The following is a 22,649-nucleotide window of genomic DNA, read 5'->3' as shown; positions in this document are numbered from 1 at the left end:
GACCCAGGAGAGGAGGGCAATGATGCGACTATGGACTTCTTAGTCCTCCAAACTGCCTCTGGGCACAGGATTCTTGTGCGGGTATTATTGGCAGGAGCTTTGTTCGTTGGCTCCTGGATCCCACCAGCCCCAACTTCACCCATCCATGCACCCACCTACTTTCTCATGCTTATGCATGTGCCTTGGCTGGAATGCCCTTTCCCTGTCCACCCACAGACCCCGTGGCAGCCTTCAAAAATATTAGAGGTGTCTGTCTCTGGAAGCATTCCCGATACTGCATGCTGCCTTCGGCTCCTCCCCTTAAATCCCATAGGATCTTGTACCAAGGAATCTTTATTGTGACTCTTTAGGTAGAATTGCTTGTTTGTCCTCCAACAAACTTACCTGGCAACAAGTGGACTTCCCTCGTTCATCTACCCAACCCATTTCCCACCACAAGTCCCCAGGCTAGTTCTGGAGCAACTCAAAAGGCCCTGCTGCACCTGCATGAACAGGCCTTCCCCTTCCTTCCTCCCCCACATATCCGCAGAGAAGTTTCCCTCTTTCCTACAGAGCCAGAGCACCTGCTTAGAAATGGCAAGAGCCTTCCTTGGCAAGAAGCTCTGCCCAGCGCTCTCTAGCTGTGGGTTGGCCAGGTCGGAGTGCTGGACCCCGAGGAAGGGGGCTGCAGGGACTGGCGCTGATATGTGCCCATGGAGCCAGGGCTTAACAGCTGCCCTGCCAGCCCTGGAGGGTATCCGGAGCTCTCCTGTGGCTGCCAGGCTGCCTGCCGGGCCTGCCTTTGTCTTGTCCTTCTGCAGTCTGGGCTCAGGCCCCTACTCACAGTGTGGAGCTGCCCTTAGGGTTCTGGCCCAGTGCCAGGCACTGGGGAGGGGCCTGTCCTGCCCTTAGGATACCCACATCCCCAGGATGGATACAGCTTCAGTTGTGAAAAAAGGCCAGCGTGCAGGGCTACAACGGAAGCCCCAAGGCAGGAGGCCCCACTCTACCTGAGGAGCAGAAAGGCTCCCAGGAGAGCCAGCTCTAGGACCCTATGGCCCCCCAAGACCCCAAGCTCACCAGCCTCCATCCAGCTCTGGTGTTAACTCAGGAACAAGGGGTGCTGGCAGCCATGGGAGCAGCATTCAGAGGCCACAATTTTCATTCTCATCCTGAGCTCCCCAGACTAAGTCTCCGGGCTCTTCTGGGTTTATACAGTAAGGGGTTTGGCTCATTTACTTTTTGCTTATTTCCAGCCAAATACACAAAAGCTCCAAAACATTTATCAGCAAGGCGGACCTGTGTGAAACCCTGAGCCAGTAGATCTCTTGAACCCTACAGTGGACTTGAAATGCGGTCAAGTCCAAGGCAACTGATATCCATGCTTTATCCCAGGTACTTCTAGTTCAGTGCTTTAATCTGCCACTAACTGGCACAGCTTTTGTGACCCCTCTCCCCACTCCTCAGCCTTATGTTACCACTTCTCAGGTTAGAGGGATGGCTTAGTGAGACATCTGCTTGCCACCACTGAAGTCAGGCCGGTGTCTTTTCTCTTCATGGAGGCCTCGTATGGTCCAGGCCAACCTGGGCTCCAATTCTGTCTCTAGCACTTACTAGTTGCAACCTTAGACAAATTTCTTTATTGCTCCATGCCCCAGTTTTCAGGTGTAAAACTGGCCTCAACAGTATTTCCCTCGTCGGGTTGAGAACTGAATGAAAATGTTTTGCTCCTCACGGCATCCCTACAGCCTTGGTCAAAGACCTACCCCACACATCAGATTTGCATCAAATATTGGCCAGAACTATTGGCTACTGTTTAGATAAAACTTTTAGAAAGTTTAGAGTTACTGACCTCTTCGAAGGCCAGCCAATCTTACTGTGCCCGGAGAAAGCATCTGATTGGTATGTGAGCAAGTGGGCTGGGAAGGGAGGTGGGGAGAAAACACCATCCAAAGAGGCTGGAATCGGAAGTGCGTGCCCACACTGGCTTCTGGAGCCCGTTGCCCCCTCTCTGAGGTGCATCTGTGGTGACACTTGCTCAGGCTCAGCCTGCCCCTGCACAAACAGCTGCTGCTAATGCTCCGTGTAGCAGCATCTGGGCAGGTGGGCATACAGCTGACACCTGGAGGTGCCAAGGATCATTTACTGATTTGAAATTTGTCCTCTAGGACAGTGACCTATTATGGTGGCATGGACAGGCCTTCCCTTCCTGTGAGTTTCATTTTTGTCTCAGATCTTGCCTTTTAACATTTTGGGACCTTTGGAATGATGGCAAATGAGTTTTGCTGCACAGCAAAGCCATGAGTAGAATCGAGTCACTGTCCACCTGTGGAACTGGACCTCTCAGCCTTGCAGATGCAAACTGCCTCCCTCTGCCAAAGCAACACAGTCCACGTTTCTCCCTCGGGTGGGGGAGATGATCTACTTTGATTAAAGGATACATATAACCCTAACTCTCTAAGCACTCGTTTCTCTGGCGAGGCTGGACAGTATGTTTATTTGCCATCACCTTTCTCCCTAGCTATTATGTCTGGGAGAAATCAAGCTAAGGACTTAGCAAGCTCTGACATGGCACATTCCATGCTAGGCATGAGGGTCACAGTAAGCAGCTCGGCCTCTCACCACCTGTGTGACCTTTGGAAAATGACTTTTCTGTGTCCCAATTTCCTTACCTGCAGATTTGAGGTAATAGATGAGGAAACCTCTCATTTTTAGAATTCTATGTGTTAGTACAGACAAAGTACTTACAACAGTGCCTGGCACATAGAAATTAATATCAGTGAGGATGATGATGGCAAATGGAATGATCAAGATCTCGCTGCCCTTAAGGGCCTTATGCAGCCTCATCACCTCATCCTACATAGAATTTAGGGCAGGCTCTCTCAGCTACCAATTTGCTTGGACAATAGTCTTGTTTGCCAGCACTTCAGTGAGCAGGGGAATGAAGGACTCAATTCCTTTCTGTTCTGGTCTGTCTGTTCTCCCAAGCTCATTGTCTCAGTTGAAACTCTGTGCTGTGTAATATTTTGCATACACAGTATGGTTATGTATTAGTCCATTTTTATGCTGCCAATAAAGATATGCCCGAGACAGGGAAGAAAAGGAGCTTTAATTTGACTTATAGTTCCACATGGATGGGGAGGATCATGGTGGAGTGCAAAAGGCACTTCTTACATGGCAGCAGCAAGAGAGAAATGAGGAGGAAGCAAAAGTGGAAATCCCTGATAAACCCATCAGATCTTGTGAGACTTTTTCACTATCACGAGAATAGCACTGGAAAGACTGGCCTCCATGATTCATTTACCTCCCCCTGGGTCCCTCTCACAACACGTGGGAATTCTGAGAGATACAATTCAAGTTAGGAGTTGAATGGGGACACAGCCAAACCATATAATCCCACCCCTGCGCCTTCCAAATCTCATGTCCTCACATTTCAAAACCAATCATGTCTTCCCAACAGTCCCCCCAAAGTCTTAACTCATTTCAGCATTAATCCAAAAGTCCACAGTCCAAAGTCTCATCTGAGACAAGGAAAGTCCCTTCCATCAATGAGCCTGTAAAATCAAAACCAAGCTAGTTACGTCCTAGATACAATGGGGTACAGGTATTGGGTAAATACAGCCATTCCAAATGGGAGAAATTGGCCAAAACAAAGGGGCTACAAGGCCCCATGCAAGTCTGAAATCTAGCGGTGCAGTCACATTTTAAAGCTCCAAAATAGTCTCCTTTGACTCCATGTCTCACATCCAATTCATGCTGACAGCAAGAGGTGGGTTCTCATGGTCTTGGGCAGCTCTGCCCCTGTGGCTTTGCAGGGTACAGCCACCCGTGTTGCTTTCACGGGCTGGCATTGAGTGTGTGTGGCTTTTCCAGGTGCATGGTGCAAACTGTAAGTGGATCTATCATTCTGGGGTCTGGATGATGGTGGCCCTCTTCTCACAACTCCACTAGGCAGTGCCCCAGTAGGGACTCTGTGTGGCGGATCCAACCCCACATATCCCTTCTGCACTACTGTAGCAGAGGTTCTCCATGAGGGCCCTGCCCCTGCAACAATCTTCTGCCTGGGCATCCAGGTGTTTCCATACATCTTCTGAAATCTAGGTGGAGGTTCCCAAACCTCAATTCTTGACTTCTGTGCACCTGCAGGCTCAACACCACATGGACGCTGCCAAGGCTTGGGGCTTCCACCCTCTGAAGCCACAGCCCAAGCTGTACATTGGCACCTTTCAGTCACAGCTGGAGTGGCTAGGACACAGGGAACCAAGTCCCTAGGCTGCACACAGCACAGGGACCCCGGGCCTGGCCCACGAAACCACTTTTTCCTCCTGGGCCTCTGGGCCTGTGATGGGAGGGGCTGCTGTGAAGGTCTCTGACATGGCCTGAAGACACTTTCCCCACGGTCTTGGAGATTAACATTAGGCTCTTTGCTACTTAGGCAAATTTCTGCAGCCAGCTTGAATTTCTCCCTAGAAAATGGAGTTTTCTTTTCTACTGTATCATCAAGCTGCAAATTTTCTGAACTTTTATGTTGTGTTTCCCTTTTTAAATGGAATGCTTTTAACAGAACCTAAGTCACATTTTGAATGCTTTGCTGCTTAGAAATTTCTTCTGCCAGATACCCGAAATCATCTCTCACAAGTTCAAAGCTCCACAAATCTCTAGGGCAAGGGCAAATGCAGCCAATCTCTTTGCTAGAACATAAGAGTCACCTTTGCACCAGTTCCCAACAAGTTCTTCATCTCCATCTGAGATCACCTCAGCCTGGACCTTATTGTCCATATCGCTATCAGGCTTTTGGTCAAAGCCATTCTACAAGTCTCTAGGAAGTTCCAAACTTTCCCACATTTTCCTGTTTTCTTCTGAGCCCTCTAAACTGTTCCAACCTCTGCCTGTTACCCAGTTCCAAAGTCGCTTCCACATTTTCAGGTTTCTTTTCAGCAATGCCCCACTCTACTGGTACCAATTTACTATATTAGTCCGTTTTTACACTGCTGACAAAGACATACCCAAGACTGAGAAGAAAAGGAGGTTTAATTGGACTTACAGTTCCACATGGCTGGGGAGGATCATGGCAGAGGGTGAAAGGCACTTCTTACATGGCAGCAGCAAGAGAGAAATGAGGAGGAAGCAAAAGCGGAAATCTGATAAAACCCATCAGATCTCATGAGATTTATTCACTATCACGAGAATAACATGGGAAAGACCAGCCCTCATGATTCAGTTACCTCCCCCTGGGACCTTCCCACATGTGTGAATTCTAGGAGATACAATTCAAGTTGAGATTTGAATGTGGACACAGCCAAACCATATCAGGCTACTTGGGAGTTTAAGAATTCATATAACTTGCTCTGCCAGAGAAAGCACAATTTATAATTCAGATCTTCCAGCAGTTACGAACTTTTCCTACCCCAGGCAGATGCACATGTCTTTTATCAGAGGGGGTGAGAGGAGAAGAACGGAGCTGTGCTTAGGTATGAAAAGAACTAAAAACAAAACTAAGAAACAACCTAACAAACAAAAAAACACCCAGGCCAACGCTCATGGCATCTGCACTTCTCTAATGCTGAACAATATTCTTTATATAGTTGTAATATCTCAAGAGTAACTGAGACTTCATGGTGTAAAAATATTACTTTTAAGGATGGCTGGTTTTTTGTTTTACACAGTATTTTGGGGGGATTAGGGTTTTAAGCTTATAGTGTCATCAGATTTTATTTCACATTATGATGACAATCAAAGCCATGGATAATGTTTCATTTTGTAGGGGTTGTTGTTTTACTGTAACCTAAAGTCCACGTAGCAGTGGTTCTCAAACTAGAGCATGCAACAGAACCCCCGGGAGGGCGTGGTGAAACACACTGCTGGCCTCGCCTTGCATTTCCAGCAAGTTCTCCATGCAGAGATGCGACTTCTGGTCCCACACCACACCTGGAGACCCATCATACAGAGGAAACAAAAATTTACCTGTTTCTGAGGAGTGTAAACCATGGCACTAGGGTTCTGGCCCTCCTCTCTTTATGTAGAGGAGTTAGGCACCATCTGGCAACCACCCAGGGATTTGTAATTCTAATTCTTGATCCCACTTCTTTGGTTTGTATCTTCTAGTTATTTAACATGAAAACACCATAAGGTTGTTTATCCTTGGAAAAAACATAATGGTTTATTCCTGCTGACTTTTGTCACATATTACACATTCTGTCTCTGAATTACACTAATTTCTGATTACGAATGAGCCCGTGAGAGGATAGTTCCAGCTAGAGAAACAGAACCCATAATCGGTTTCAGCTTGCTTTCTCTGGCCCTTTCCTAGATGGCTTCTAGGTCACCCCTCACCCCCAGCATTCTCTGAAGTCTGTTTGTTGAGAGCTGAGCCCAGCCTGTGTCAGTTAGGAAGTAATCACATGGAGTCTAAAAGCAATTCCAAAAATGTATTAGCAGGACGCCTGGCTGTCCTCTCCTCACCTCACACAGATGACAGGGCAAAGATACTCTACTTTCCTGAAGATGAAGACATCTGCTTCTCCCAGAACAGACCTTAACTGCAGGGTCACAGTTGTCTTTCAGTAGGACAATCTCAGCTAAAATCTGCTTTCTGCACAGCAGGAAAAAACCCTGAACTCGGTCCCACCCCAGGGCTGATGGAAAGCTTGGCTGGAGCGGAGTGCTGGCCTGCCACGAATGCCAGGGAACAGGGCCTTGGTCAGCAAAGAACAAACCCGGGTGGTCTTATTCCAAACATATCCCTGAATAACTAAGTGGCCTCCGGGTTTGACAGCTCATAACCTTTTAAAAAGTGGTAAAATACAATTTTGCACAAAGTCTGGCTGCAGTTGGCAAACCAGGTGCACTGCATGAAATGTTCATGTGAAACCCAAGCAATAGGGCAGGCAGCTGGAACAATCGCTGTCTAAGCACAGTTAACGCCCACACAGCCCCGGGGAAGGGCAGCTCTGCACAAAGGGCATGTCTGAAGGAAAACAGCACCAACATGTTCGTTTATGGCAGAGAAAAACCAAGCTGCTTCTTTCTTCCTCTTCCCCTCAATCTGTATTAATAAAGAGACTTTAATATAATAAAGAACTCCCAAATTTATCTAGATTGCAGCAACCTGACCAAGGTGCCACTATAACTTTCAGAGCTTCGGTGTCTACAAAAGGCAAAACACTTCAAGTCGCCAGTGGTGAGGAGGATGCATGACAAGTTAGCATCAGTCTGCCCCCAGGTAAGTACCTTAGGGTCGTCCCAGAGAAAGTGCAGTTCCTAATGGCCAAGTCCAAAATGCATTGCACCAAATGGCTACCATGTATGTTGGGGTGAGCTGTAATTGTTTTCATGGCTAATAAGGGGCTGAGCTAAATGATCCCAAGTCCCTCTGAGTCTGTCCTCAAAGATGATAACTACAGAAGTCAGCTGTTTAGAGTTTCACCTCCACCCTGGGTTACCAAGCATGGGCTTCATGAGATTCATGAGATTCATAGCAATGCTGCTCAGGGCTGAGGGATCATTCTCCTCTACTCGAAACTCTCTTAGTGTTCTGGATTCAACACCAGAGAGCACAGTTTCCCAGTGAGCATTAATTAATTGCCAAATAAACAGGTGACAATGGCATCCTGTTTACATACAGCAGACCAATGTGAGCCCCACTAGAATAAGACCTCACTATTTTAAGTATAAGCATATTTTTTTTAAGGCTGGGAGTTGGGTACAGGCAGCTGGACATTAAAGGAAGACCATCTTGGATGGGCACGGTGGTTCACGCCTGTAATCCCAGCACTTTGGGGGGCCGAGATGGGTGGATCACTTAAGGCCAGGAGTTCCAGACCAGCCTGGCCAACATGGTGAAACCCCGTCTCTACTAAAAATACAAAAATTAGCCAGGTGTTGGGAGGCACGCCTGTAGTTCCAGCTACTTGGAAGGTTGAGGCATGAGAACTGCTTGAACCCAGGAGGTGGAGGTTGCAGTGAGTCGAGATTGTACCACTGCACTCCAGTCTGGGTGACAGAGAGAGACTCCATCTCAAAAAAAAAAAAAAAAAGAAAATCATCTCTATGCGAATCATGTGAGGTAATGCAGTTGTTAGGAAGTTAGATCTAACCATTCCACAACGTATGGACAGTAGTAGCCCCTTATCCTTGCTGTCACTTTCCACGGTTTCAGCTACTAGTGGTCAACTGCATTCCAAAAATTTAAATGGAAAATTCCAGAAATACACAATTCGTAAGTTTTAAATTGTGCACTGTTCTTGGTAGCATGAAGAAATCTCACATGGTCCCACTCAGAACATGAATCATCCCTTTGTCCAAGATCTCCACACTATAGACACTACCTGCCCACTCAGGCCTGAATCCTAACAGGGATCTCGTTCTGACCGACCTGGTGTATATGCGCATGTGCTTACGTGTGTGTGCTCACATGTGCACACAGAAGTGGAGTGGGGGTTCCTCATTTATCCACCCACAGACTTCTTTGGTAAAACAAGAGGGCTGGATTATCAGGGTCTTCAAGACCTCAGAGTTCCCGAGGGCTCCCGTAGGGACAGCTCCCCCTGTGTCTTCTCCCTTCCCCCTACAACCAGAGCAGCACTCTATACCAGGGGTGTCCAATCTTTTGGCTTTCCTGGGCCACACTGGAAGAACTGTCATGGGCCACACATAAAATATACTAACAATAGCTGATGAGCTTAAAAAAAAAAAATCACAAAAAAAACTCATGTTTTAAGAACATTTACAAATTTTGTGTTGGCCGCATTCGAAGCTGTCCTGGGCCGTGGGTTGGACAAGCTTGCTCTGTACTTTGCTTATGAGTTGAGATTACCTATAAAATTCCATTCTGCATTTGCAAACCTGAACAAGAAAGGCTCCAAGTCACTAGGCTGGAGCTCTAAAGTCCTGTCCAGGCCCCGGTTCCTGGGTTCTGTGGTTCTATAAGTGGAAATGGCAGCTGGGGCCTGGAGGCCTGGATATAGCTGAGCAGGGAGCACTCGTGTGGGGCTAAATGAATGCAGTTGAAGGATCTGGATCATCTGGGACCCTACGTGTCTTCCTTCTTTGCCTCCTTTCCAGGGACGCACTCTCTGAGATATTTTCACCTGGGTGTTTCGGATCCTGGCCATGGGGTCCCTGAATTTATTTCAGTTGAGTATGTGGACTCACACCCTATCACCACATATGACAGCGTCACTCGGCAGAAGGAGCCGTGGGCTCCATGGATGGCAGAGAACCTCGCGCCTGATCACTGGGAGAGGTGAACTCAGCTGCTGAGGGGCTGGCAGCAGACGTTCAACGTGGAACTCAAGTGCCTGCAGAGGCACTACAATCACTCAGGTGTGCGTGTGGCAGAGACGGACGCTTCCCCCACCCCACAGAGGCCCCTGGGCTGACCTCCAATGAGCAATGCTGACTTGCACCTACTGTGGCTTTTGGCAAAACCTGGGAAATCCAGTTGGTGGAGTTCAGAGCATCCCATCTGCCTGTGCATCTTCTGGACTGTCCCTCTCTCCCCCAGGAGCCCTTTATCCTCTGCTGCATCCCCCTTCCCCATATCCCCATCTCCTTTCCCATTCTAAATTTGCCCATTCTGTGTCTCACTTCCTGGTAGCCAGGCCTAGTGACCTGCTTGCTTATGCATAATGACATTAACTTTCCCAGGGATATTTCTGGCTCCTGCATCTCTCTCCCTCCTCCACTGCACTCAAATAGCCACAGTTTATCAATCAATCATTCCCATTACACGGTAACTCCCCAAGAAGGGAATTATCACACTCCTTTGGCATGCAGTAGGTACTTCACAAATACCTGTTGTCAGAGTGGTATAATGGACACTGGCGACTCAGGAAGGGGAAGGGTAGAAGGTGGGTGAGGGGTGAAAAAAACCACCTACTGAGTACAACATACATGACTCGGGTCACAGATACACTAAAAGCCCAGACTTCACCACTACACAATTCATCCACACAATCAAAAACTACTTGTATCCCTAAAGCTATTTGAACAAAAAAATTTAAAAAACAACCCTGCTGTCAGGTGGGCTTCCATAAGAGGGATCTCCTGGGGACTCAGCAATGCCACGGCAGGCCTGGGGGGTGACATAATGTAGACCAAAGGATGCTTCCAGCCATGCCCCTGCTCCCAGCACTTGAGAGCCCACCTCTGTCCCTGTGTGGACCCCTCTGGGCTTGCGTGTGTGTTCCAGGGTCTCACACTTACCAGAGAATGATTGGCTGTGAGCTGCTGGAGGATGGAAGCACCACAGGATTTCTGCAGTATGCATATGACGGGCAGGATTTCCTGATCTTCAATAAAGACACCCTCTCCTGGCTGGCTGTAGATAATGTGGCTCACACCATCAAGCGGGCATGGGAGGCCAATCAGCATGAGTTGCAGTATCAAAAGAATTGGCTGGAAGAAGAATGTATTGCCTGGCTAAAGAGATTCCTGGAATATGGGAAAGACAGCCGACAAAGAACAGGTAAAGAGAGGAGGCCTTGTTCCTGCATTGCCTGAACAATTGTTTCTGTACATAACTCCTCTAATCTAGGTTCACCCACCCTATCCTGAAGCCATCTCTTTAGTTGGCCTGTAGTGATCTCATGGCTAGAGCCCCCTGCGAACTTTCTCTGGTTACTTTTGAGTGGCATCTTGACAAGATTTGGTGGTTCCCCTTGTCTTGACAGAGTGGAGTACCTCCAAGGGCACCTTGTTTTTGGGGATCCATTGAGGCAAATTCTTCCATTCCGTCAATAAGCTGGGAAATTCTTTGGGAGGTGGAGCAATTCTTACAAACTGTTTAGTTAACAAAGGGCTCACACACCACCAGTAGGAGTGAAAATCTGGATTTAACAGGACAGAGGGTCTCTGCTTTACTAAAGGACTAATGACAAGATTCCTTCCAGCAAAGAGCTCTTCTTATACCTTAAAGATACGATTCAATTGCTCAACTTTCAGTTAATACAGAACTTTTCGTGTATGATCTTATTATTCAAAATTAATTACCCCTGTATCATGCTACGGGAAATACCCAGACACAGGTGCCTTTCCTCACAGGAGTAGGAGGGATTTTCTCAGCTGTGGCCAACAGCAGGGGAGGTGTCTGGCCACAGTTATGAATATGGAGCATCTGCTAAAAGTACAGGCTTTGGAGGCAGATGACTGGAGTCTGAGCTCCGACTCTCCTGTTCACTAGCTGAAAAACTCTCTCTTAATGGTTGCAGGTAACAGAAACCTATGTAAACCGGCTCAAGCACAAAATGGGATGCTATTTTAAAGGTAGGAATCAGGGCAGCGTGGGGACCCGAGAGATCAAAACCAAGATGTGAATCATTTTATCCATGAGGTAGGGATGTGGCTGCCAGCACAAAGCTCATATCCTCCATCGCTTCACCACTCCATAAGAATGGGCGTCTCTCTCCCAGCTCTGGTTACTAAAAGGAAAAGGAAGTCACAGGAGGACTCTGACGTGCGTTGGATCATGTGGTACCTCTGGGCCTAATCACCGTGACTATCAGGATAAGCCTCTAAGACAAGTCATAGCTAACAGTCCTGGCAAGAACTGAATGGTACACTCAATATGGTTTAAATGAATTCAACAAAGACAGCATCTGTAAGGGAATAATCAGAACTGAGGAAACCAGTACGGGATGGTGAAGTGTCCAGAGATGTGTGACAGAGGGAAGCCATTACCTCCACCAGAGCTGAAGGGTAAAAGAGGATATTGTTATCATAGTCTGGCAAGAGCTGCTCCCCTGGCAGAGGATGCTCCTGTGAGAGCTGTGACCGTGGCCCCTGGCGGGACTGCAGTGAGGTGGGTTGGGGAATGAAGTCCCAACCTCTCTCTCTTCCAGCTCTCTGGTCTTTTTTTGAGGATGCTCATCGCAGTGGCCAAGCCCAACCAGAGGCCGGGGGTTTTGGAAGTGCAATCTGATGCGTATAGACTCCTGGGGCATGGAAGGGCAGAGATGAGATTAGCTGGGGGCTGATGGGGAGAGCCTAACCAGCACACACACTCTTTTAGGCTAGGGCTGGGCAGGAGGATTAAGATTGGTACCTCTCAACACAAGCACATGTTGGAATGGGGTAGGGTAACTTTCCAAAATATGTTGTGTGTTTGGCAGAAGGGGTTCCTGTTGTTAGAAAAAGTGAGGCTAACAGATGGTAGGCCAAAAAAGCAATAAACTAGAGTAAAATCAACAGGTATGATAATGCCTACCCCACAGAAATGGATAGGAAAAATGTGCATAAAAGCACTGTGTAAACTGTAGGCCTCTGTTCCCTTTTCATGAGGCCATCAGTCATACTGGATTAGGGGCCCACCCTACTACTGTGGGATGACCTCACCTTCCCAAATTAAATCAACAACCCTATTTCCAAAGAAGGCCACATTCTGAGATATTGGGGGTTACAACTTCAACATGAACTTTTTGGGGGAAACAATTCAACTCCTAACACACCCCTACCCAACCTCTGTAGGTTCCCTCAATCCACCAAAACTCCTTTGGGTCCACTGGATTATCTAGCAGTTAGGAAACCAATATCATTAAACAAATTCACTGCAACTACAGTGAGACTGACTACCTTAGCTTACTTCTGTGAGAGGAGTTAAGCCAAAGGAATCTGTGGAATTTTGGCGGGTTTGGGGGTATTTGGGGGCAGGGGACAGATGTTCTTCCTTGAAATCACAGCACTTAGTTCTCTTGCATTTATAAGACTCACCACAGGACAAGGAAGTGTTCTTTGCCTTCAACTTTCATCCCTGATGGTGAAAGCACTTGCTCCTGATCTATTTGCACACCAGCTTCTCCTCTGGAGCCTGAGGCTTCTGATGCCTGCCTGGCTGGTTCTCAGTAAGAAGGTCAAGTTCAACCAGAGGGGAGATGCTGATGCCTTTCAGTCGTTAAATATGAATTCAGACCCTGGGGTCTGGACATCATAAGATTTGGGGTCCCATCAGCTGGGCATGGTGGCTCACACTTGTAATCCTAGCACTTTGGGAGGCTGAGGCGGGTGGATCACTTGAGGTCAGGAGTTTGAGAACAGCCTGGCCAACATGGTAAAACCTCGTTTCTACTAAAAATACAAAAATTAGCCGGGCTTGGTGGCGTGCACCTGTAGTCCCAGCTACTAGGGAGAAGGCTGAAGCACAAGTATCACTTGAGCCTGGGAGGCGGAGGTCGCAGTGAGCCGAGATCGCACCATCGCACTCCAGCCTGGGTGACAGAGTGAGACTCAACCTCAAAAACAGAAAAACAAACAAAAAAAAATTGGGGGTCCCTTGGACCTAAGATTTCTGAAAACACTCAGACTGTGGGGACCCCTGCTAAAGAAGCCCCAAACTGTGGCTTCAGGGGAATGCACCAAGGCTCTCACTGAGGCCGCCTTCTCCAACAAGCTCCCCTCCTGCTTCCCCATGGCTGGCATGGCTGAGAAAAAAGGACACTGAGCACAGCCCATGCATGAGCGGCCTGCCATGCAGCAGGATAAAACCCATAATGCCACTCAGCGTGCCTTGGTTGTAAATCTAGTTTGATTATAACACTAATCTCTGGCCATTTGTTCTGTTTCTGATTTGTGAACCAACCGAAGACATGAGCAGGGCCTCAGCTAACCCACAAATAGCACGTGTGCAAACTGGAAAAATGAACCCTTCTTCTGGGAGGACGCCAGCCCAGGCCAGGTCACCCGGCTTGGCCAGCAGAACAGAGTGGATTTTGGTCCTGTTTGTTCCCCAGTCGGGTATCTATCCTTGTGCGGGGCACAAGCTTACATAGTGGCTCTGGTCATATCATTAGAAAATAGACAGAAATGGGCTGCACACCAGAATGAATGATTTGGAAGGGAGGGGTAATGGTATAAAAGAATAGGCCAATTCATTCAAAATGGTAGAAGCAGAATGCCAAATTCCACCCACTCTTACCAATGCCCTGAGCTGGGAAGCACGGGAAGCCGCTGCTTTTCCTCTCCCCTTTTCCCCCACTCTGTGTTGGCTGCACCAGCAGAGGCTTCTGCATTTGTCCCTGGGTGGGAGTTGGTTGTGACGGTCTGGGCCAGAAGGTTCTGAGTTGCTGAGCTGCTGGGTGGCAGCTGGAAGGCCAGGCTGGCTGAAGCCCTGGCGAGGTGACACTGGGTCTGAGGCAGGTGCAGTGGCAGCAGCCAGAACTCTGAGGACACAAACAGGGGCCAGAGAGTGGAAAGAATGGAGTGGGGGGGAGGGGGGGGACAGCCTATGAGAGGAGGCTGTGGGATGAAATGGGAAGCCACAAAAAATGGAAAAGGAAGTAAAACCAAGGGAGAAATAAGACTGCCACCCAAGCCGAAGCCGTCCTGGCCTTTCTTCCTTTCTGAGGCATCAGCGCAGATTCTAAGGTTCCCTGAACTGACTGAAAGCTCTATTGTTTTCTGAGCAACACAACAGTGGTATAGAGAATTCCTGGAACACACTGTGAAGACACACGCTCTAGAAGGTGACAATTCTGGGGAAATCTGAAGGGCTGGAATAATAAAAAGTCAAACATTTGGCATCCCATCAGCTGCTGAAACAACCCTCTCACATACTTTAAAATACCCAAGACACACGCTCTGCATATTACTCACGAAACAGCTACGAATGCACAGTCTGTGCATTACCAGTTCATGTCACACTGTGCCTCAGGAAGCTGCTGAGTGGCCTGGTCATGCATCTTATCAATCTTCTGGGAGAGGTTTTCTGCCTGACTGAATTGGCTTCCATAGTATTTGCACTTCACAGCTGAAATCCTTAAGAAAGGAGGTCAGCTTCTGGCTCCGTAACGAGTTGTTCTCGGCCACCCAACGGTTGCCCTTCCTAACTGGAGCCATGGTGCTTGGGTGGAGACAACAGGTGTAAAATGGGTCAAGTGAAACTGTGCTTGCTGCTCCGGCTGACAGCGAGCAGCTCGATGGCTACCCTAACATACGACGGCCGCCACCAAATTCAAACTCAGCTGCCACAGGCTGCCAAATGAGAAGTCGCCATCTTAGACAGTCCCTCAATGTCCAATACAAGGATGCTCCACAGTCAGGCAGCCAGTCCACAGGTAGGACTACAGTGCCCAGAAGTCATGGCGATTTTGTTTTCAGATTGACAGATAACACTATGTTTTCATCGTGCACAAGTTTTGAAGTATACAGAAGTGCGCCCTGCCCCACCGCCTTTTTGCAGGGATACATTCCAAGACCCACAGTGGATGCTTGAACCCACAGATTGTACTGACTAGATAAACTGTTTCTTCCCTTATATACATAGGGACTCCCTTGCTGAAATCTTTGTACAGGCTCTGTGCTTTCCAGTGCAACCCATTTCTGAAACCTCAGAAAGTGAAACCACAGATAAGGTGGGACTCCTGTGCAAGTGGGTGACGTGACAGTGGACGAAGAAAATAAACATAAAAGTTGTCCTTTATCCAAAAAGGGAACACAGTTCAGACAAGGAAGAGGAAGAGCAAAAGGTCAAGACACAATTAACAGTTACCCCAGCTGTAGGGCAACAAGGGTTATCTACGGTGAAACCAACTGCAGGCCTGACACTCAAGTTTGACACGAGGATCTTCAAGACCCCCTGGCCTGTGCACTCCAGCAGCCAGGGAGCAGATTTATGGTGTTAGTGAATGGCAGCCCTCTCTGACAGCAAAAAGATCTTCCTCTCTGCCAGTGGGTGGTGGAACGAGCATACTACTAAGGGCCAGTGATTTGTGGAGGATTGATTTTGCACAACTGCATCTAGAGGCCTTGGGAAACCTCCAGCCCTCTAGCCATCTTGCCCAAAATCTGTGGACCCAAAAACGAGAAGCAGCCGGACTTTTCTGATGGGCCTCCAATGGGCACTTCTGGGGTCCTGAAAAGACTTCTTCCCATCAGGTGTATTGTTTCTTTGATGTGAAGTTCTAGAGCAGGGAGTAGTGTTCCTCTGGGGAATGTGGAAAAAGGGAGACACACTGTTCTCACATCAGTTTTAAAGCTTTGCTGTTCACGCCTCATAACTGAGATGACCCCAGAAATTGCCTGCTGAGTCCATGCAATGGAAACTTCTCATCATTTTCCCAGCAGTACTCTCCTCCCTGCTCTTTGACCGACTGCTCTCTGCCTCCAGTAACTCAGTATCCTCTTTGGCCTGCCCCACCTACAACTGACATGGCATGGAAGGACCCCAGTTTCTCAGAAAAACTGCCACTTCACCCTCCTCAGAGAACCCTCAGGATCTGGCATTTCCACTCTGTGTATGCTGGAGGCCGGGAGGCTCAGGCTCAGAAAGGTGAGAGCTCTGGGCCATGAGAGTGCACATCTAGGAAGCGGGGGGAACGTACGAATCAAGGCCAGATGGAGAGCAGGACAGGTCACAGGGGTGCCCACAGCAGCAGAACAGGCCATCTCACCACCCACACCCATCTACTAAAAATACAAAAAATTAGCCGGGCGTGGTGGCGGGTGCGGTGTCTCACGCCTGTAATCCCAGCACTTTGGGAGGCCGAGGCGGGCGGATCACCACCCACACCCATCCCCCTCCTCCGGTGGGGGTTACTAAATGGGGCTTTGGGATCTCTCACCTTCTTTGCACACTAGTTCTTTTGAAGCTGGCCTGTGGAATGGTGTTTTATGTTTATCCTTGTTTACTGTAGACCAAAAATTGGTTTGGAGGCAGCTTCCAAGTCTTGTCCCTCTCTCTCACTGGTTAGTGGGAATTTGGATAAGGGAATTGTAGGGCTTAGATCAGTCTAGGGTCTTTTTTTTTTTCGAGACGGAGTCTGGCTCTGTCGCCCAGGCTGGAGTGCAGTGGCGCGATCTTGGCTCACTGCAAGCTCCGCCTCCCAGGTTCACGCCATTCTCCTGACTCAGCCTCCCGAGTAGCTGGGACTACAGGCGCCCGCCACTACGCCCGGCTAATTTTTTGTATTTTTAGTAGAGATGGGGTTTCACCGTGTTAGCCAGGATGGTCTCGATCTCCTGACCTCGTGATCTGCCCGCCTCGGCCTCCCAAAGTGCTGGGATTACAGGCGTGAGACACCGCGCCCGGCCAGTCTAGGGTCTTATGTGACCAGTTGCAGAGTAAGTACCTCTAAGCTATCCATGGTCCCTGCCAGGTCTATAGACTCTACAGAGAGCACCGCTCTCATGGGTTCATGTGTACCCTGTCTGGTGGCCTCGTTCTGTGTGTTTAGCCTCTGCCCAAAGCATGGATGAGTTACATGCAGTTAGTGGTGAGATCCTCATGCTGAAGCCAGCCTCTGTGCCCCAAGAAGTCATGGGCTATGATCCAAGAATCTGGGAAGTAGAGTTCTTACCCTCAGGCTTGGGTGGCTCTTTGTTGCATTTGTGTTATTCTGCAATATGATCATTCTAGTAATTCAGTCCTTTTCAAGTTGAATTCTTTTCAGGTTGTTTTATTTTCCTTTTCCGGAGACTTTTGTACATACTGTTGTCCTGAGTAACAGTATCTCTAAGCTGAGTTACTCTAATCAGAGCTACTGAAAGGTACCTGCTTTCAATAAATTCTGGTTTGGTTTTATTTGTTAATCAAAAAAAAAAAAAAAAGGAGAGAAAGAAAAGAAAGACCACCCCCTATTCAGGCCAGCCAGTAATGAAACGTCCCCTTAACCAGAAGCAAAGGCCCTGGGAGGAGCAAGGCCTGTCACTGGGGCAGGGGCACTGTCCTCAGGGGTGGACTTTGCTCAGGGATGGCGCACAGTGACTGCGGGGGCTTAAGTCTGGTAACCCTTTGGTTTTATTTCTTTTTATTCTTGATGGGCGAAAAGCCTCCTTTAAAAAACATTATTCTTAAGAAACCTTGGAGAGAAAAAAATGCCAGTGAGAGGAAGACAAAGAAAAATTAGAGGCAGTACATTCCATATTTTAGAACTTTAGCTTTCCAGACACTCAAATTTTGTTTTGTTTACAAATTCATCTTGCAGTACAAGGTGAAGCCAAACGGTACAAAGTCCACAGAATTGAAAAGCCATTCCATATTTATCATTCAATTTTTTGATCTTCAAATGTTATGAATTCTCCAAAAAGGTAACAGGGAACAGATATCCCTCTGGTCTCACTTTATAGACAGGGAAATTACCAAAAGAAAAATCTTGGCTCTACCATCTCTACTTACAGAAGGTAAAACACTTAACAGAGACAGATTTCTGTTGGAGTTAGACTAGATTTCTTTTCACAGCCCTTAATCTCACGAGGTGAGAAGGAGTGGAAGTTGCCAAGTTGTTGGCTACCAGACCCATCAGTCTGTTTAACTCTGGCTAAAAGCAGAGAATAATGGGCAAGTTACCAAGTTTCCTCCTTCAGCTCTGGCGTGCATTCTGAAATTGTGGAAGATCCTCATGTAACACACACGCTGCAACCTGCATTTGCCACACAGTCCAGGGCATACAGAGCATTGTGATTCTTCACAGTCCGCAGAGACAAGACCAAAAATTAGGACTAAAAACTAAAGGTAGTTGAGTTTTTCAGATGGATTTTCACTCTGGCAAATTCAGTAGTTCATTCCCTTCCTCCCCTCAAATCATTTAAGTAAAATGTTCTTCCAATAAACATAAATTGAGCTCTTTCTCTGTTATCCATCACATTCTGCCAGTTCTTTAAAACTGGAATATGGTACTAGGTACAGAAGGCTAAAGGGGAAAGAAAGCCCCAAATACTATAAAGATGCACTTATAAGTAGTGTGGGGTTATCACCACTGTCTACTTACTCTCCTTTTCTAGGACACAGGGTGAAGAGACCACCTGGGTTCCCTCTAAAGCCCTGAACATTAGGATCACTGAGGAGGAAATATTTGTCCTTAAAAATAAATGTAGGTTCCCTGGATTGTTCTCTTTGGCTGCCACATTTGGAGCCTGAGTGGAGGCCCTTCAAATTAACACTGGTTCTGTAGGGACTGCCCAGTCAGGGTGCAATGGGATGAGACACAGGATCAAGTCAGCCAGGGGCAGAAGGGCATGGTGGCCCCACGGGGAGAATGCCCTGTATTTTTAGTTAACTTTCTAAACTGTTCTCTATTTAGCTTCAGCCTGAGTCAGGTCTACAATGGCTACTATTTAGAAAATAATTTAAATCAGTGAGGTAAGCATGTCGATTGGAAATATATCCAAACATCATTAAGCCTCTGGGTCATAAAACTTGGTCTCTGAACTAACAGGAGTATCTAACTCATTAATGACTAGGTTTGTTCCAAACGGCCCCTGCTGACACACATGATCCTTTTGTGTGGCACAATAAATCTGGTAATAGCAGAACAATAGCATGGCTTTTAAATAGGGTGATTTTATAATTCCTTAAGATGCTAGTTTGCTTCTTATAATGTGTTTTGTGGATTACAGTACTTAGACAAGGTTCACATTTACTTTAAAAGACTTCTATATTTTAATGCAAATCTAAGGATCATCCCCTTTCTTAGTTTATAGAAGATTCAAACTTTGTAAAACATAAATAACCTAGTACTCTAAACATCTGAAGCCCTTTGTAATACTCACTTTTTTTTCCTAATTTGAAAATAACTTATTTATATATCAAACATTAGAGCAGAGTGTAAACATGGATGTCAATCACCCTTTTAGTTTCACAAATTTGCTTTTAGCTTTCATCAACAGGCATATTTTCTTAACCTACAATGATCTCAAATGAGATAAAATATCCTTCTTCAAAAATTGTTAAGAATATTTATTAAAAAGTGCAATTCAAAAGTTAGCTGGGCAAGCACATCATTGCAAATCACAAAAAAGGGTGAAAAAACCAAAACCCCCAAATAAAACCACATGAAATACAAACAAAACAAAACAAAACAAAAAGGTTAAAAAAAAAGTGTGCTGAGGAATGCACCCAAAAAGACAAGGAAATGAGAAGTCAAAGCCAGAACTCTATCCAGATGTTGCTGTTCTTTCCAAGTGCAAAAGAAGGTGGTGAGGAGAGACCAGCAGCCTCCACCACTGAGTTCTGGCTCTGGGTCCAAATACTACTTTAATATCAGATTATTCATCAGGGAAGTTATAAAAATATCCTATATACATGTGCACATTTGAGGCATTTTAAAAAGTCATCAGAAGCTTAAAGTTTAGTGTCTCAGCAGTTTCAGCTACTTAAACTCAATTAAAGCATCTATCATTTAAATTTGGATTGGCTCAGTTATTTGACTGCAGATGATAAAATCAAGTTGTCATCTTAGGGAAAAAAAGAACCAAGTTTACCTACACATCCTTGCCATTACCCACAGAGTAAGAGAAGTCTGGCCCAGAGCTAACCTTTTATGTCATTACATTTCTGAATAAATGTAATAAATGTACTAACCACTCCCAACCCCAACCCCCAATGTAGAGTGCCCTAGGAGTAAAAGAACTGTAATGAGGACAATCTGGTATCCAAATTCATTCAAGGGTGTTACTGAGCCATTTAGCAACAACATATGTAGCAATCACCCTCAAAACGCAAACTGCACCCCTGGGGAGGAAGCCCTGGTACAGCAACACCAAGTCGGCAAGGATCAGGAGCTGACCTCTGGCGACATCATTAACCCTTCCCTAAGCTATGCCAACGCAGAGCCCTCTTGCTCTTTTTAATTGCTCCTGTCAGTTAAAGCCACAAGTTGTTAGCACCCCCAAATCCCAGGGTGTTTCATTATTTTCCATTAGTTATTCTTACCACAAAAAAAATGACCTGGAAAAGCAATTTTATCTTAGCATTTATCCCTGAAAAATGAAACACTGCATTTTCTGTCACAAACTGTTTCTGAGCCTTTTGTCCTCAATAATCATCAGCTCTCAGGGGCTAAGAAATGCTACAGCAATGGGAAATGAAACATACCCAGAAGCTTGCATTCCTGACAGGTTTCTTTAGATGGGACAGCGGTGCACTGTCTGAGCAAGGGAAGGGTCTGAGCAGAAGAGAAGAGCTGCCAAAGATGCATGGAATGAGCATCAGCAAAACACCAGTGGAGTCTGTGAGTCCCTCCTCAGCAAACGAGGTCCCGGAAGGCAAGGCAGCAGCTAGTTCTCCGCCGAACTGGACAGGCGGCATGGGGCTTCTGTTGTCCAGCTGCAGCCAGGAGTGCAGACATCTATTTCCTCTTCCCACTGGCCCTTCCAGCGCTGGGATGGAGGAGCCATGTCAATTGTGGGGTCACACGGAGAAAAGTCAGTGCAGCAGTATGTTTCCAGGATAGGAATGTGAGTAGACGGCAATGTCACACGTGCTCAGCTTCTCCTCCCCTCGGTTCATATGCGGGAGGAACTCGCACCCAGAGGCCCCGCCGTCACAGCACTAAGAAGAGGATGAGCACAACCAACAGGACTGCAAAGAGGATGGCTATGGCACACCACTGGCGCCGATCTGGAAGGCAGGACATGGGGATTAGCTCTCACAGGGACTCCACGTTCCCCAAAATACAGTAACATGGAACTTATGGCACCCTTTGAAGCAGAAAAGGGGCAGAACGTGCAAATGACGGGGCCATGATCTTACACCTGCCTAGGTACTTGATGCTCTAATGCTGCTCTGTTCTTGGCCTGCACTTCGCATGCAGTCACAACTTTGCCAGTCCCCTGAAAATGTCTTGTAATAATTACATGCTTTGTGTCTCAAGTCTTTAATTAAAATCTGCGGATCTTAGCTTTCTGCTGGTAGTTAGCATATCCTCAAAAAAGGTGTTGGCAATGGTGTTACAGATCAAAGCCTGCCTGCTTTAATCTCCCATAAAAGTCAAGTCATTTAATTAAACAATAATCACATTCTTTTCTCAATGAGAAAAGAGAAAACAACGGGAGGAGGGAAAGGAGATGAAAGCTACTGCTGGTCACTTCAGGAAATATACAGCTGAAAAAGCAAGCTCCAGTGAGACAACATGATTAATTTCACACCACACCTAGCCAAGTAAGATTACTTAACTAGTAACTGTGTTAAAGTACCTTATACAGCTCCTCTGTAAATGAAAGTGGAATGTTTTTTCTGAAACTTTCTGCCCTACCAACAATTTGGAACAGCAGGCACAGGAAACAACGTGATTAGAGTCCATCCAAATGGCTGAGAGTAGGGAGGCCCTGTGAGACAGAAGGGCCCAGACAGGCCCTGGGGGAGCCCTGCTGCAGCTCACAATCCTGTGGTCCCAACTCTACAACAGCTGCCCCGCAGGGCTGTTGTGAGAATTAAACAACACAACCCTGTCATACACACACTGTGCAGTGCCCAAACCTAGGGCACAGAGGATGCTGCCAACATCAGGATGCTTCCTTAATTTGGAGACATGTAGAAAAAATGAGCAGTCTTTCCACTGATGAGTTTTGGCATCTTCCACAAAGGGCCCGACTGGTAACAGAATTCACTAGCCTATGAAAATGCAGTTCAACCACTAGGAATAAGAGTTCCATTTAAATAGAAATATAAAGACATATTGATTCACTAAAGTTTCTTTGAAAGCCCACTGATTTTAGCACACTATAGTTATTGAGAATCACATTGCAAAAAGATCTCAATCTATGAAAATAAACTGCTAAACTCTCCACAAGGCAAAACATGTAATTAAAATTATTTTAAATATTATGGATATCAAAGTCTTAGAACTGGACAAGAGAACTGCCACCAAATTATAAGTAAAGCAAGTACCTTCTAAGTGGTGATCACCTTGGTCTACCTCAGACATACTAGAAACTCATTTAGTTAACTCTGAGTAGGACAA

General features: G+C 46.8%; 1 protein-coding gene and 1 pseudogene across 4 annotated transcripts in view; one reads left to right on the top strand and one right to left on the bottom strand.

Annotated features, from left to right (window-relative positions):
* Positions 1-8,845: 8,845 nt before the first annotated feature.
* Positions 8,846-11,278, top strand: LOC100433692 (major histocompatibility complex class I-related gene protein-like; annotated as a pseudogene).
* A 6,411-nt stretch (positions 11,279-17,689) lies between these two features.
* Positions 17,690-22,649, bottom strand: part of STX6 (syntaxin 6) — a 50,172-nt gene continuing 45,212 nt past the window's right edge. For 3 of the 4 annotated variants that reach the window (XM_054535671.2, XM_054535701.2, XM_054535645.2), the window contains one exon: positions 17,701-21,307. In XM_054535671.2, coding sequence (XP_054391646.1) covers positions 21,231-21,307 — 77 coding nt within the window. In that variant the 3' untranslated portion in view covers positions 17,701-21,230. 4 annotated transcript variants of the gene reach the window in all.

This window comes from Pongo abelii, chromosome 1 (genome assembly GCF_028885655.2).
Source record: "Pongo abelii isolate AG06213 chromosome 1, NHGRI_mPonAbe1-v2.0_pri, whole genome shotgun sequence".
Lineage (NCBI taxonomy): Eukaryota > Metazoa > Chordata > Mammalia > Primates > Hominidae > Pongo > Pongo abelii.
This window is presented reverse-complemented; position numbering and strand designations above follow the sequence as displayed.